The following is a 13,267-nucleotide window of genomic DNA, read 5'->3' on the forward strand; positions in this document are numbered from 1 at the left end:
AGCTATGTAATTCTGGCAAAGTCCCTTAAACTCTCAGTTTCCCCATGTATACTGGACTTCATGACCTCTAAGGAAGGTCCTTTCCAGCTCTACATCTGTGCTTCTCTGATTAAGCAGATCGAATCTAAAGACAAAGAGCCCCATGGCCCTATACTTACTTCTGCTTTCATCTTTATAGAATATCAGCTTCATCAAAAGTTGGTCTGAAATAACTATCAATGTTTATTGTTTTACCAAAAGTTGTAATGAAATCACAGGTAAACATGCAACATGCTTTTTAAAATCTTCTATCTGCAGGGAAAAGCAAGTCTTGCACTGAGATTTGGTAGGGAAAGAAGGCATCACAGAATTTCTAACACACCTTGTGACTTGTGCCCTCTCTTATTCTGTTTGTTACCACAGTGGAGCAGACTGGAAGGAAGAAGGAAGATTTGTTCTAGACATCTCATTTTAAAACCTTTCCCCTCTTCCTATTACTTCACTGTGCTATTGCTTTCCTATAAATCACTGGGCAAGCTTTTGACTCTTTTCTGTGCCCATTTTCATCTGTAGTGTGAGGAAGCAGATGTGTATTGAGTTGGAAAGCCTTTTTACAAATTATTTCATTCATGCAAATACATTTTCTTCCCCTTCAATCTCTCCCATCTTTGGAAATCCAATGCCAGGACTCTTAAGGAGACATCCCAGAACACATATTTCCTTCTTGGCCCAGTACAACTGACAAAAGACCCCAAAATGGGCGTGAAGAAATAGTGAAGTTCTCTTAGAATAAATTATAATTAATAAATTATATTTTAAGTCTTTTCCTGAATTTGTAACCTCAGTTGCAGGGGTGTCCTAGAGATTCAGTTACTGTATACAAAGTATATACCTAGTCACATTATACTGTGTTGGTTTTTCTTTTTCCTGCTCAAGCCATAGCAACCAAACCAAAACCTAACAATGACAATAGAGTCTAAGTGAAATGAATTTATCTTATGGTTTATCTTATTGTTCCCCAGATCCCAGCCAGAAGACGTTCAAAAGAAGAAGATCTATCATAAATTGGGCCTTTTGGCGAGGCTCCAGTACTCACCTGGACAACATGCCAGTGTCTCCAACATCTCCGATGCCAGGGCAGCTCTTTGGGGTTTCACTGTCAGAAATCTGTGAGAATGACAACCTCCCCAAACCTGTTTTGGTGAGTCTCCCTCCATTCTACCCAGCTACGTACCACACAAGGGGAACGTGTTCGGGGAAAGGAAGAGCATGATAGCCTACGTATTTGCTTTTGAAATTGGTGTTCGATGTTTGGTGAGTGGGGAGATCAGTCCAGGCAGGGGAAAGTAAGAGAATGAGCCAAAGCAGAGGTAGAGTAATGCCTGAACTCTCCTCTTCACCTTACCTTTCCCCTCTGTGCAAGAAAGGGGCAAAACATCAAGAACAGAAAGCAAACGATGCTTCCTATCACCAGATCCTAGTTCCCCTGGATGGAATGTGGGCAGAGAATGGGTGAACCAGATCCCAGGATGGCTTTTATATGGCCAGTTAAAGAGAAAAGGCCACAAAGAAAGGAGTCAGGAGATCCTTGGAAGATGCTTTGAAGTTGAAGTTTTAAAATGGGCCATGAGTGTGGACTTAGATACTAGCTATTTAACTCAGATGAAGTCACTTAACCCCGCGGGGCCACTGTTTCCCCAAATGTAAAGTGGGGATACTGGACTTGATGACCTTGTGTCCCTTCCACCTCCAAATCTATGATCCTACAATTGAACTGAACAGAACAGGCCAAGTAGCCTGATCTTAAGGCTTTAAGGAATGAGGTGGCTTGTGGTCCAAAGAACTAGACTAGGGATCTGGGAGGCAGTCACAAAGCAACTTTAAGCTAGGTGGCACAATGGACAGAGCACTGGACCTGGGGTCAGGAAGATCTGAGTTCAGATCAAGATATTTGTAAAGTGAATTGTAGGCTTTAGAGACTATATAAATAGCTGCTGTTGTGCAGTGGGTTATGACCTAGTACTACCAAAGTGATTTTTCAAGATTACATTTCATGGACTGCTCTACCTCCACTGCCCAGGAAGGACAGCAATGCAAGTGCTATAACCCCCTTTTACTACAGCAGCTTCACCCTGGCTATGTCATCTGCTTCCCTGTTATAATCCCTGCCCTGAGCGAAAAGTTGGACTCGATGACCTTTAAGGACCCTTCTATGATTCCAAACTACCTCTCTAGCTTAGAATCTCTCAGAATACTCTAGGTCTCTCTTCTGCATTTGCTGTCCTGTAACTTGGGATTATAGATGAACTTCCCGTGGAAGGGGGTAGGATTCTGTGGTACTGGTCTTTGGGAACAGGGACTGTCTTCTAAATGACTCTTAATTAATTTGAATGTGCATTGAGCTTCATACAGATGTCTGTCAGACCTGCTTGTCTACCCTGGAGCTAGCTTCCTAGTTCAATTCTTTGTTCACAAAGCTGCTTGAACTAGAATATCCACTGTGTACTGCCATTGCCTGTGTTCCAGACATGGATCCTCACCTTTTATGGTGATGGAAAAGGTGGGCAAACAATGATACCCTTAGCCCTTCAAGCCAGTTTGGTCAGCCTTTGAGGTTGTTGGTGGTGGCCGTAGCCGTAGTTATCATCATCATTATTGTCACTCACTGTGGCTCTTTGGAAGCCTTCTCTTCCAAATTTTTTCCAATGACTTTGTCTGTGTAGTCTGTCACCGTTTGCCTGAGTAGCCTGTCACCATTCCAATCCCCTCTTTTTAAAGCCTGGGAGTTTTAAAGCAGGACAAGTTTCAATTACTAAGCCCTGGAGATAGATTAAAAAACTTGGGTTCATGTCTTGTCTCAGGCTCAAACTTGATAGGTGACTCAAATCTCTCAGTATTCTCAGCATCTTTTTTAAGACTATAAATTGAACCTTTCTTTCTTTCTTTCTTTCTTTCTTTCTTTCTTTCTTTCTTTCTTTCTGAGTCTTCTTGCACAAAATAACTCACGTGAAAATGTTTTCCGTAATTGCACATGTATAACCTATTTAAGACTGCCTTCTTGAGGAGGGAGGAATAGATAGAATCTGGAAGTCAAAACTTTAAAAAAAATGGAAGAAAATAAAATATTTTATTTTAAATCATTTTATTATTTAATTAATTTATTTTTATTATCATTTTTATTTTAGATTATTTTTTTAAAGATTATAAGTTGTCCCTGTCCTCACCAAAGAATTCCCTATATCAGTGAAATCACAGGTTCAGGTCTTATCTCTGTCCCCTAAGAAGGCTGGGAGCCCCCACATGAATAGTGGTGCTAGAAACTCGATGTTTATCAAATAGTGTTAGCTAACATTTCCCATACCCCCACTTATGTCCTCCACAGTATATTAGACATTATAGAAAGATGAGAAAGAAATGTTTCATACATGAAACAAATTGAATATTCTTTCCATAGCAATATGCAGTAAGTACCAGTTAATGCACTGGTGATGCTGAGTCCGTAAGTCCTGAGGGGATGTAAAACTGACTGTGATGGAATATAATTAAATCATGTTTCCTGCAGGAGGTGGGGATTTGAACCTGTTTTTCAAGGTAAAACAAGTCAACAAGCATTTATTAATTGTATACTATATGCCAGACACTGTGCTGAGCCCTAGGTATACTTGTACAAGCACAAAGACAGACCCTGCCCTCAAGGAGCTTATAATCTAATGAGAGAAAACAACACAAAAAAATGGGGCTGAAAAGCAGGAGGGATGGGAAGATATCTCTGTGTGTGTGTGTGTGTGTGTGTGTTCGGGGAGGGGTGCTTTCTGGCAGTGAGTACAGAAAGAGTGAAACATTTGAGAAATGGAGATGGAAAGATAGGCATGTTTTAGAATCAGGACCATGTAACATCAGTGGTACTTGCAGTTGCTGTGGGGGTGTAAGACCAATAACACCAGCACACAGGAAGGCTGCTAGGACAGGTTCTTTGATCTGCTTTTCTAAAGGAAAACAACTTTAAAGAGGTCAGCAATCTTACTTTAATCAAGCATATATATATAATCATTCACTAAGTTCAGGGGAAGAGTCAGAGCTTCTAACTATCTGACCAAAAGCAATACATGCATAGTTACTAGAGAGAGAAGCACCAACATCTAGGTTTTTCAAAACTGGGGGGCTCCTTAATGGCTACCCCGAGTCTCATCTGGCTACATCACCCAAACACTCTTCCCATAAATGAGCCTCAAAGCAAAATGCTAACTTCCAAGTATATATATATTTCTTCAGGGTCTGAGAGCATCACAACCTGTGACCCAGGCTCATGTGACTTAGACTTCCATGTGACTTAAGCAGATCACATGGGCCTATTAATCGGTGGGAAAGATCTTCCCATCAAGCAAAAAATTCATTTACCAATACAGACTGTCAAGTTAGAGGTGTCAGAGGTCACCTCTTTCAATCTCTATATGAAGTACGAATCTGCGCACAAAGACCAGAACCATGTCGTAGAGTAATGAAGAATGAGAGGAGTTGGTCCGTAGGACCCTAGATCATCCACAGGACGGTAAACAGAGCTGGAAGGGATCTTAGAGGCCATCTAGTCCAACCCCTTCATTTGACAACAAAGAAACAGAGATATGGGTGGTTTGGAGTGACTTGCCCAGGATCACACTGAGTGTTGTTCGGTCCTTTGGTCATGTCTGGTTGTTCATGATCCCATGGATTATAGCATGCCCTTCTGTCATTCACTATCTCTCAAAATCTGTCCAAGTTCATGTTCATTGTTTCCATGACACTCTCTATGCATCTCATCCTTATCCCTTCTCCTTTTGTCTTCAGTCTTTCCCAGTGATTCCTATCTTCTCATTATGTGGCCAGAGTATCGAAGCTTCAGTATTGGACCTTCCAGTGAATAGCCTGAATTAATTTCTTTTGAGTATTGACTGATTTGATCTCCTCACTGTCCAATGGTCTCTGAAAAGTCTTCTCCAGCACCAGGATCCATGTAGCAAGTAACTAATATTGAAGCAGTATTTAAGACAAAGGCTTTCTGACTAGAAGTTGTGTTCTTGCCACTGCCTCATTGCTGCCTCTTGGTATTTAAAAGCCTGGCAGAGGAATATGGGCGAGCTACCAAAGGCATCCAAGAGAAGTGTAGCTTCATGAGAACTGTGATAAGAATGGTGTTTATGGCATATTGCTCTAATAACTGTGCAACAGAAAGTCAGAGAAGGGAGGCAGGGGAGAGAACTTTAGAACATCCAAAAGAATTGAGCTCTTACATTAATGATGTGTTTTCTTGAGCCTCATCTTCCCAGGGCTGTTAGTAGGCAGGGCCTAGTCTTTGACTGCCAAAAAGTGCAAAACATACTCACTTGCCAGCGTGTGTGAAAGACTGTCTTGTTTTCTTTTTCCCTCCCAACAGGACATGCTTTCCTTTCTGAATCAAAGAGGGCCTCTCACGAAAGGCATTTTCAGGCTGTCTGCGAATATCAAATCCTGCAGAGAGCTGAAGGAGAAACTTAACTCAGGAGCTGAGGTGGATTTAGACGGTGAATCCATTTTTGTGACAGCATGCGTCTTAAAGGTAGGAAAAGGCTTCCACCCTGCTCCAGGGTCTCTAGCAGGCACAAGCATGGTGTAGCTGGCTTCCTTCACTTTGAACGTTCTAGCCCGTTTGCAGGAAACTTTGTTAGACTCATATTCTCTAAGAAAATAAATGAATCAAAGCTCCTCCCAAATATAATTGAAGTTGGCAGGCACAGACTTTCAAAGCCTCCACCTTGAGATGCTATGAGCCATGCAGGCAGCGTCCCCAACATATTTTAACACCTCTCTCCATACCACCTACTTTTCTAAGCGCCTCTCCTCTCCCCGATCCTCACAGTATCCCCAGGCATGTCAAATAAATTTTTAAACAAATTCAAAATGGGTTCACCAAAATAAACCTATCCTTATTCAAAGCCTCACAACTTCTGAAAAAAGGCAAAATATAAAATTCTAAACTCTTTGCATTTCTTTGAAATTAAAAAAGATTCAACTTTATGAAATAATGAAACCGCTCAGAGATAGCATGCCATCGCTGCCATAGTTACTTGTATAGTTCTTCCTCGCATTTTTTCCTTCACATTTTAAAAATGTGAAAATGAGTCAGGAATTCCTTGAGCCACAAGGAAGGCCTCTTCCATTTCCTATCCTAATTACAGAGACAAAGAACAGAACAGGAAGAGACCTAAAATAGGACCTAATCCAGCCTCACCCATTTTACAGATGAAGAAATCAAGACCCAGAGAAGGCTTCGTCTTGCCCAAGGTTATCAGTCTTTGAGATTCTCTTCTTTTCTCACTTATCTCAACCCCACTTAATAAGATCTTCCACAAGGTCACATAGTAATTGGTGGTAAAATTAATTAATCTATTTTTCTAAAATGTTGTCCTTCAGAAATTCTTCATTCTTTAGAATGCAGGAGCTAGAGTCAATAGCTGCTTTACATGGGGTTTGGAGGGAAAGAAGGCCCAGGTAGACACTGCACCACCAATCAAGAGTTTGCTTTTCACAGAACTAGAGATGGCCTGGAATGCCACCGGCTTGTTATTCCTGTTCCAGGAAATATAAGTGAAAAGCAGAAATGAGGAAAGAATAGAATCATACACAGTTAGGTAATCAATAGTCAGTCCATAAGCACATATTAGCACCTGCTGTGTACTAAGTATTATGCTAAGTAATGGAAATATACAGAAAAGCAGTTCCTGTTCTCAAGAAGCTTACAGTCCAATAGGGGTAGGTGACATGCAAACAACTGTGTGCAAACAAGATATATACAAGGCTAACTGGAAGTAATCAGTGAACGGGGAAGGCATTTGTTTAAGGACGATCAGGGAAGGTTTTGGGGGGCTTCTGACTAGTTCTTCTTGCAAGTTTATGTGTAAGTCATTATTTCTTAACAATTGGATTGTAATAAATATACCTGTTTTATCTGCTCCCTACAAAACTATCATGGACGATGCAAAAAAAAAAAAAAAAGGAATGTGAGTCCTGTTCTATATCAGCTCTTTCCTCCTTGTCTTTAACTAATATGAGATTCCTAGTATTCCCTACAGATTATAATATATCCACATGCATAATTCATGGCATCTTGCCAGTGTTTTGGAGGTATTTAATCAGTTATGAGGTTCTGTATAGATCTATCCCACCTAAAATCATACTTTAGTTCCAGAAAATGAGGAAGGAGTGTTGCAAGAGGGCAGTTACATTAATTTCAACAGCATTAGAAAAAGAGTGATTAGTCCCTGATCATCACCATTTTCTGGTCTAATCCTTCCCTTCCCATGAATCCTCTCTCCCTTTTTTTGGAGGTAGAACTAGAAATGTATGATTAATCTCCCCAGAGGAAAAGAGCCAAGGAAAAGTGCTGAGATGTGATGGTGGTGGTGGTGGTGGTGGTGGTGGTGGTGGTGATAGCTAACATTTCTATAGTTCTTTAAAGGGTTACAAAATGCATTACAAATATTCTCCCATTTAAGTCTCATTACAACCCTGAGAAGTAGGAGCTAGTATTGTTCTCATTTGGATAGGATAATTTATTAGTATTGGTATGATCAGCCACAGCCAGACAAAAACTGTCCATTGACTTCGACATTGTGATGTCATCTTGGTCCTCTTGGAGCACAGAGGAGAAACAACTTGAACATAAAGCTAATTTAATGGAGCTGGAGCCTGGGGATTCAAGAGCAAGTCATGATCCCTTTCAAGAGTCTGAAGGGCAACAAATGGGACAGCGAACCTCTAGATTTTAAGATCTTAAGTTTTTTGTTTTTCCCTGGTTGTTCCTTTTTTTCCATCCCAGAAGCATCATGGTAGATTAATTCATTTGATGTCTCTTGGTTCTAAATAAGGCTACCACTACTTGATCAGAGAACAGGGCTTATGAGTGAACTATTTATGTAATAAAGTGTTTAATCAAGACTCAAGTTAGGCACACTAGAGCTGAGTTGGACCAGGTTGGTCTTCAGAAATAATAAAACCCTGACCTCAAGGCAGGACTAATGGATAATATATTATTAATGTAGTATATTATTATATATAATCACTGACATTTTATTCTTAATGGATGATAATGTGAAATGATGTAGGCCACTGAAACTTTGTGTATGATATTCCTGTCTCCCCAGTATGGTTTCAGAGTTCAACCTATACACTTTTTATATGGTAACAAACAACAGTATTGTAAGAGCTGATGGAATTGCTCTTTAAAAATCAGTTTGAGAATACACAGGACCCCCTTGCATTCTTCTAGTGAAGCAAGACTGCACCCAGCTGATGAAGGTCAAGAAAGGTCAAATGTATATAAGAATTTGGGGTCTCGTAGAAAGGAGAGAAAATAGATTTTGGTCACTGAAAAAAATAAAGCGCCCCCCCCCCCCACACACACACACACACAAAATTCCATTGCCCCTTCTCCCAGAGTTTCGAGGATCTGCGGAGGTAATGTATCCGGAAGACTCTTTGTAACCATAAGATGCTATATAAGCATTAGCTCTTACCATTTCTGTAAAGCACAGTGACTCTCAGTTCTGTTGGGTAGTACTTTAGGGCAGCTAGAAGGTGAAGTGGATAGAGTGCTGGGCTTAGAATCAGGAACACTGAACTTCCTGGGTTCAAATCTGGCCTCAGACATTTATCAGTTGTGTGACTCTGGACGTGTCACTTAACCGTGTTTGGCTCAGTTTCCTCCTTTTTAAAATAAGCTGGAAAAGGAAATGGCAAACCAATATCTTTTCCAAGAAAACCCCAAATCGGGGTCAGACACAATTGAAACCACTCAACAGCCGCTTCAGGCACCTCTCAAAGCATCCAGTTTACCCATGTAAACAAGGACAAAAGCAGATAAGTCTCAATTCAGGCGGTGGAGTATATTGGCTAGACAGCATTTCAGCTGGTGAGGACTAACTTTATGGGTTGTTACAGCCCTAGGGAAGCAATTGAGCTGCAAGAATGCCTGTTCCAGGTTGCTCCAGGCCTCTCCCCCTGTTTTCCTTAGCATTCACTTATGCAGCCTTGTTGGCCCCTTGCCATACCTCTCTCCCTGGGATATTCTTTAATATATCAGCAGTGAGGAGAACACTTCATGCCATTGACGTGAGAGAGGCTTGTTAACATGTCAACTTGGGTTTTATATGCTGTAGGAAAATCAGAGTTAAGTGCTGCATAAATGGGGATCTAGGGTATATGGGTCAGTACATTGTATAAAAGACGAAAGCTGTCCTTTGAATTCTGAGCAGTATCCAATTTGGGGGTTTCACATAGGTTATCAGAGGCAGCCTGTCCTTAGGCATCACTGCAACAACAGAAAAAATGAGGTTTCTCAGGCTAAACCTGCTTATTACATTTTTTTCACTTGCTGTGGAAGACATAGCATAGGAGCAGTGCATAGTTTCAGGCCCACCATTCCCATAGCACATCAAGGGCATTGCCTAGTGGGTGAAGGCAAGGGCCTGACAACTCAGTGAATGTTCATTCCATTGGGGAAAAATGGGAATGGGAATGAAGTCAATCAATTGACATGACTTCCATGGACTTGGTGCAGTGTCACCATATTTCACAAAACAAAAACTCAGCAGACTGGCTAGACAATAGGAAAACAGTGGTAGTATAATAAATAATCAGGGAAAGACTCCCAAGGGATTTTTGTTCTAGTTGTAGCAAAGACAAATAACCATGTTTTCACCCACCCAGTCAACTAATTAAATGCCTAATTAAAATGCCTCGGCCAATACCTTAGAAAAATCGTTTTGTGCTCACTCTGTGTGGGGCCTAATTCCTCTAAATTGCCAGCAGATATTGCAGAACAACAGTTATTGATGGATCAATGTGGCTTTTGTTGTGCTAGATCAGTCGACCAACCAAGCACCTACTATGTGCCCTGGCATTATGCAAGGTGCTGAGGGTATAAATAGAAAGAATAAAACAATCTTTACTCACAAGGAGCTTAAATTTTATTAGAGGAGACAACAAGTCCATATAAAAATTGATACAGCATAAATATGAAGTTAATAGATACAAATAGGTATATACACATGCTAGCCGGCACAGTGGATAGAGTGCTGGGCCTGGAGTCAGAAAGACTCCTCTTCCTGAGTTCAAATCAGGCCTAAGACACCTACTAGCTGTGGGACCCTGTTTGCCTCAGTTCCTTGTCTGTAAAATGAGCTAGAGAAGGAAATGAAAGAAAATCCGAAGTGGTATCACAAAGTCAGACAGGACTGAAATGACTGAACAACAAGAATGAAGTTCTATACAAGATGGTTAGGGATTGGGGGGGCACTAGCAGCTGGGGTGGACAAGTAGTCAAGACTTCATGTAGAAGTTAGTGTCTGAGCTACATCTTAAAGGAAGAGCTAAGGATAGGGTGCATTCCAGGCATGGGGAATGGCAATGCAAAGGCATGGAGATGAAAGACAGAGTGTAGTGAGGGAGGAGTAAAAAAGCCAGTGTGGCTGGCTCTCCAGCACTCAGATTCCCTGAAGCTCTGAAGGATCCTAATTTAATCTGGAGGACTGTAGGGACTTGGTTGGTCTGGAGGCCTACGATTTTACTGGTGGGAAGCAACTCCCTTTACCAGGGCTAATTGGCACGTGCTCTGCAATTTAGAATCTTAGACAATTGTCTGGCCAGTCAACAGTCAGGCAACATGCACTGATTAAGTGCTTCCTCTATGTGAAAGGACTGTGCTAAGCACTGGGGATAGAAAGAAAGGCCAACAAATAAAAGTCTGGGCTCTCAAAGACTTCACAGTCAAATGAAGGAGACAGCATGCAAACAACTACGTACAAACAACATATATAGAGGGTAGACTGGAGAACATCTCAAAGGGAAGGCACTAGCTCCAAGGGGGACTGGGAAAGGCTTCTTGCAGAAAGTGGAATTTTCTTGGAGATTTGAAAGAAACCAGGAAAGCCGGGGCACAGAGATGAGGAGGAGAGAGCTTTTCAAGGATGGGGAACAGTCATTGAAAATGCCCAGATTTGGAGATAGGAGGTGTGCTGTGTAAAGAACAGCAAGGAAACCTGTGTCCCTGGACACAAAGAGAGTAATATGTAAGAGTGAAAGGGCAGGAAGGGGCCAGGTTCTGAAGAGTTTTGAAGGGCAGAAGATTTTATATTTGGTCCTAGAAATAATAGCGATCCAATGAAGTTTATGGAAGGGTAAGGGGGTCTATGTGACATACTCAAACCCACACTTTAGGAAAATCCCTTTGGTAGCTTGAGGGTAGACTGGAGTACAGGGAGATGAACCATAAAGCTGTTTTAATAGGCCAGGTGTAAGGTCATGAGGGCTTGAGCCAAGGTGGTGGTAGTATTAGAGTCATAGAGGAGAGAGGTTATGAAAATAACAGGACTAGGCATCACACTGGATAGTCATGGGGTAAAGATGAGAGCAAAGTTGAGGATGACACCTGGGTCACTAGCCTAGGTGACTGAGAGGTATAATGGTATCCTCTACAGTAAAAGGAAAACTAGGAAGAGGGGAAAGTTGGGGGGGCTGTGCTGTGAGCTCAGTTTTAGACATACTGAGTTTAATTCTGGTTCAGACTTGTGATTTCATTCGTATGGGGAGCGTCCCTGTGAGGAAACTTTCTCCACTGCTGAAGATAGAGAGTGACACTAATAGCAAGCAATAGATGGGGAACCCAAATACAGGTCTGCCAAGCTCTCTATTCACTATGCCGTACTGCCTCTCACCTCATTTTGCTGATGTGGAACTGGGGCTCAAAGAGGGTTAAGTGACTCCAGTCCTGACTATAAACTTGTTCCTGTAATTATTACCACCTATCCTGAAATTCAATCCAGCAGATGGGGAATTTGTAATATTTGGACTGGAGCTGGGTTCAAATCCTGGCTCTTTCACTTGCTACTTGGGCAATGCCCTTAACCCTCACTAAGCCTGAGTTTTCTCATCCTTTCTTATAAAATGGGGTGGTTGGTTAAATGATGTCTAAGGTCTCTTCCCACTCTAAAAGTACATGTTGTGATTACAAAATGACCCTAGACTTAAAATTCATTTTTTAATGAAGAGATTGCCTGTTAAAAGAGGAAAATAAAAACCATTGCATTTGGAATCAGAATGCCTACATTTGAATCTTGGTTGTGCCACATAGTACTTCTTTGACCTTGGAAAAGTCATGTAAGGTTTTTGAGCCTCAGTTTCCTCGTCTGTAAAATGTGGGTAATGACATTTAAACTCATTAGAGTTATTACCCATTCATTAGTGTTCACCCCATTTAAAACACCAAAGCATCATGGAGGTAAGTAGCATCCACCTTGAGGGCAGGAGCTATTCATATTTTGGTTTTTTAGTCCCTAGTGTCCAGCACAGTGCCAACATACAGTAGGCACCAAATAAATACTTGTGGATTATGTCATATTACTGTTATTATTGTTACCACCTTTATTAGGAGCAGCACGACATAACAGCTAGAGAGCCAACTTCAAAGTCCGGAAGCCCTGGGTTCTGGTCCCATCTATGACATATGTTGGTTGTATGACCCTGAGAAAGTAACTTAAACTCAAAGTGGTCCAAACAATTTACTAGGATGATGAGTTGAAGAAATGGTAGCTAATATGCTTTATTAGTGGAAATTTGTACATTGTGAGAGTTCCCTACATAAACAAAACCATGGCTCTGGTATTTTTTGAAAATGCTACTATTGTGAAACCAAGCAGACATCTTCCACTTGTATGTCTATTCTACCCACCTCCCCTTAAATAAAAAATGAAAAGCTATCCTGAAGTGGTCTTTGAGTATTCCCATTAGATACCAGTTGCATTGCCTTTACTTAAAAAGAAGCTTATGGTATCAAACTGTTTTTGGAACAGTGCTGTCTGAGACCCCATGGCTCTGATTCACTAAACCTTTTAGCCAAAGCTCACATCCACCACCCTCCTCCCTCCCACCATGGGCTCTCATGTGAACTTGAAAGTTCTGCTGGTGACCTGAGCTTTGCTTTGGGAGAGGAGGAAGCACTCAGCTGAGTCCTGTGGCTCAGGGATTATAATTCAAGACCTGGTTAAGGAACCCACTAAGAAACCCTGGCTTTGATTTCAGGTCCTCTTCTCAGCTGTGATAGCAGCTGAATTTCATAACTTGTTATTCCAGCTGTGGCAGAGTTCATTGAGATGTTACAAGTCATTATCTTTCAAGTCTAAGTTTTAGGTTTAATGGTGCTTTTCTTCAAGATAGATCATAGTATGTTTTCCATTGTGACTCAAAGGAGGAGTCATTCCCTTTCTTCAGAGTAAAAGTT

At 41.3% G+C, this 13,267-nt stretch overlaps 1 protein-coding gene across 1 annotated transcript in view; it reads left to right on the forward strand.

The window, feature by feature from the left end:
• Positions 1-13,267, forward strand: part of ARHGAP20 (Rho GTPase activating protein 20) — a 160,197-nt gene that overhangs the window by 134,787 nt on the left and 12,143 nt on the right. The window contains exons 10-11 of the mRNA XM_036745309.1: positions 1,002-1,180; positions 5,390-5,551. Of these exons, the coding sequence (XP_036601204.1) occupies positions 1,002-1,180; positions 5,390-5,551 (341 nt within the window). The remainder of the gene's footprint in view (positions 1-1,001; positions 1,181-5,389; positions 5,552-13,267) is intronic.

This window comes from Trichosurus vulpecula, chromosome 2 (genome assembly GCF_011100635.1).
Source record: "Trichosurus vulpecula isolate mTriVul1 chromosome 2, mTriVul1.pri, whole genome shotgun sequence".
NCBI classification, from domain to species: domain Eukaryota; kingdom Metazoa; phylum Chordata; class Mammalia; order Diprotodontia; family Phalangeridae; genus Trichosurus; species Trichosurus vulpecula.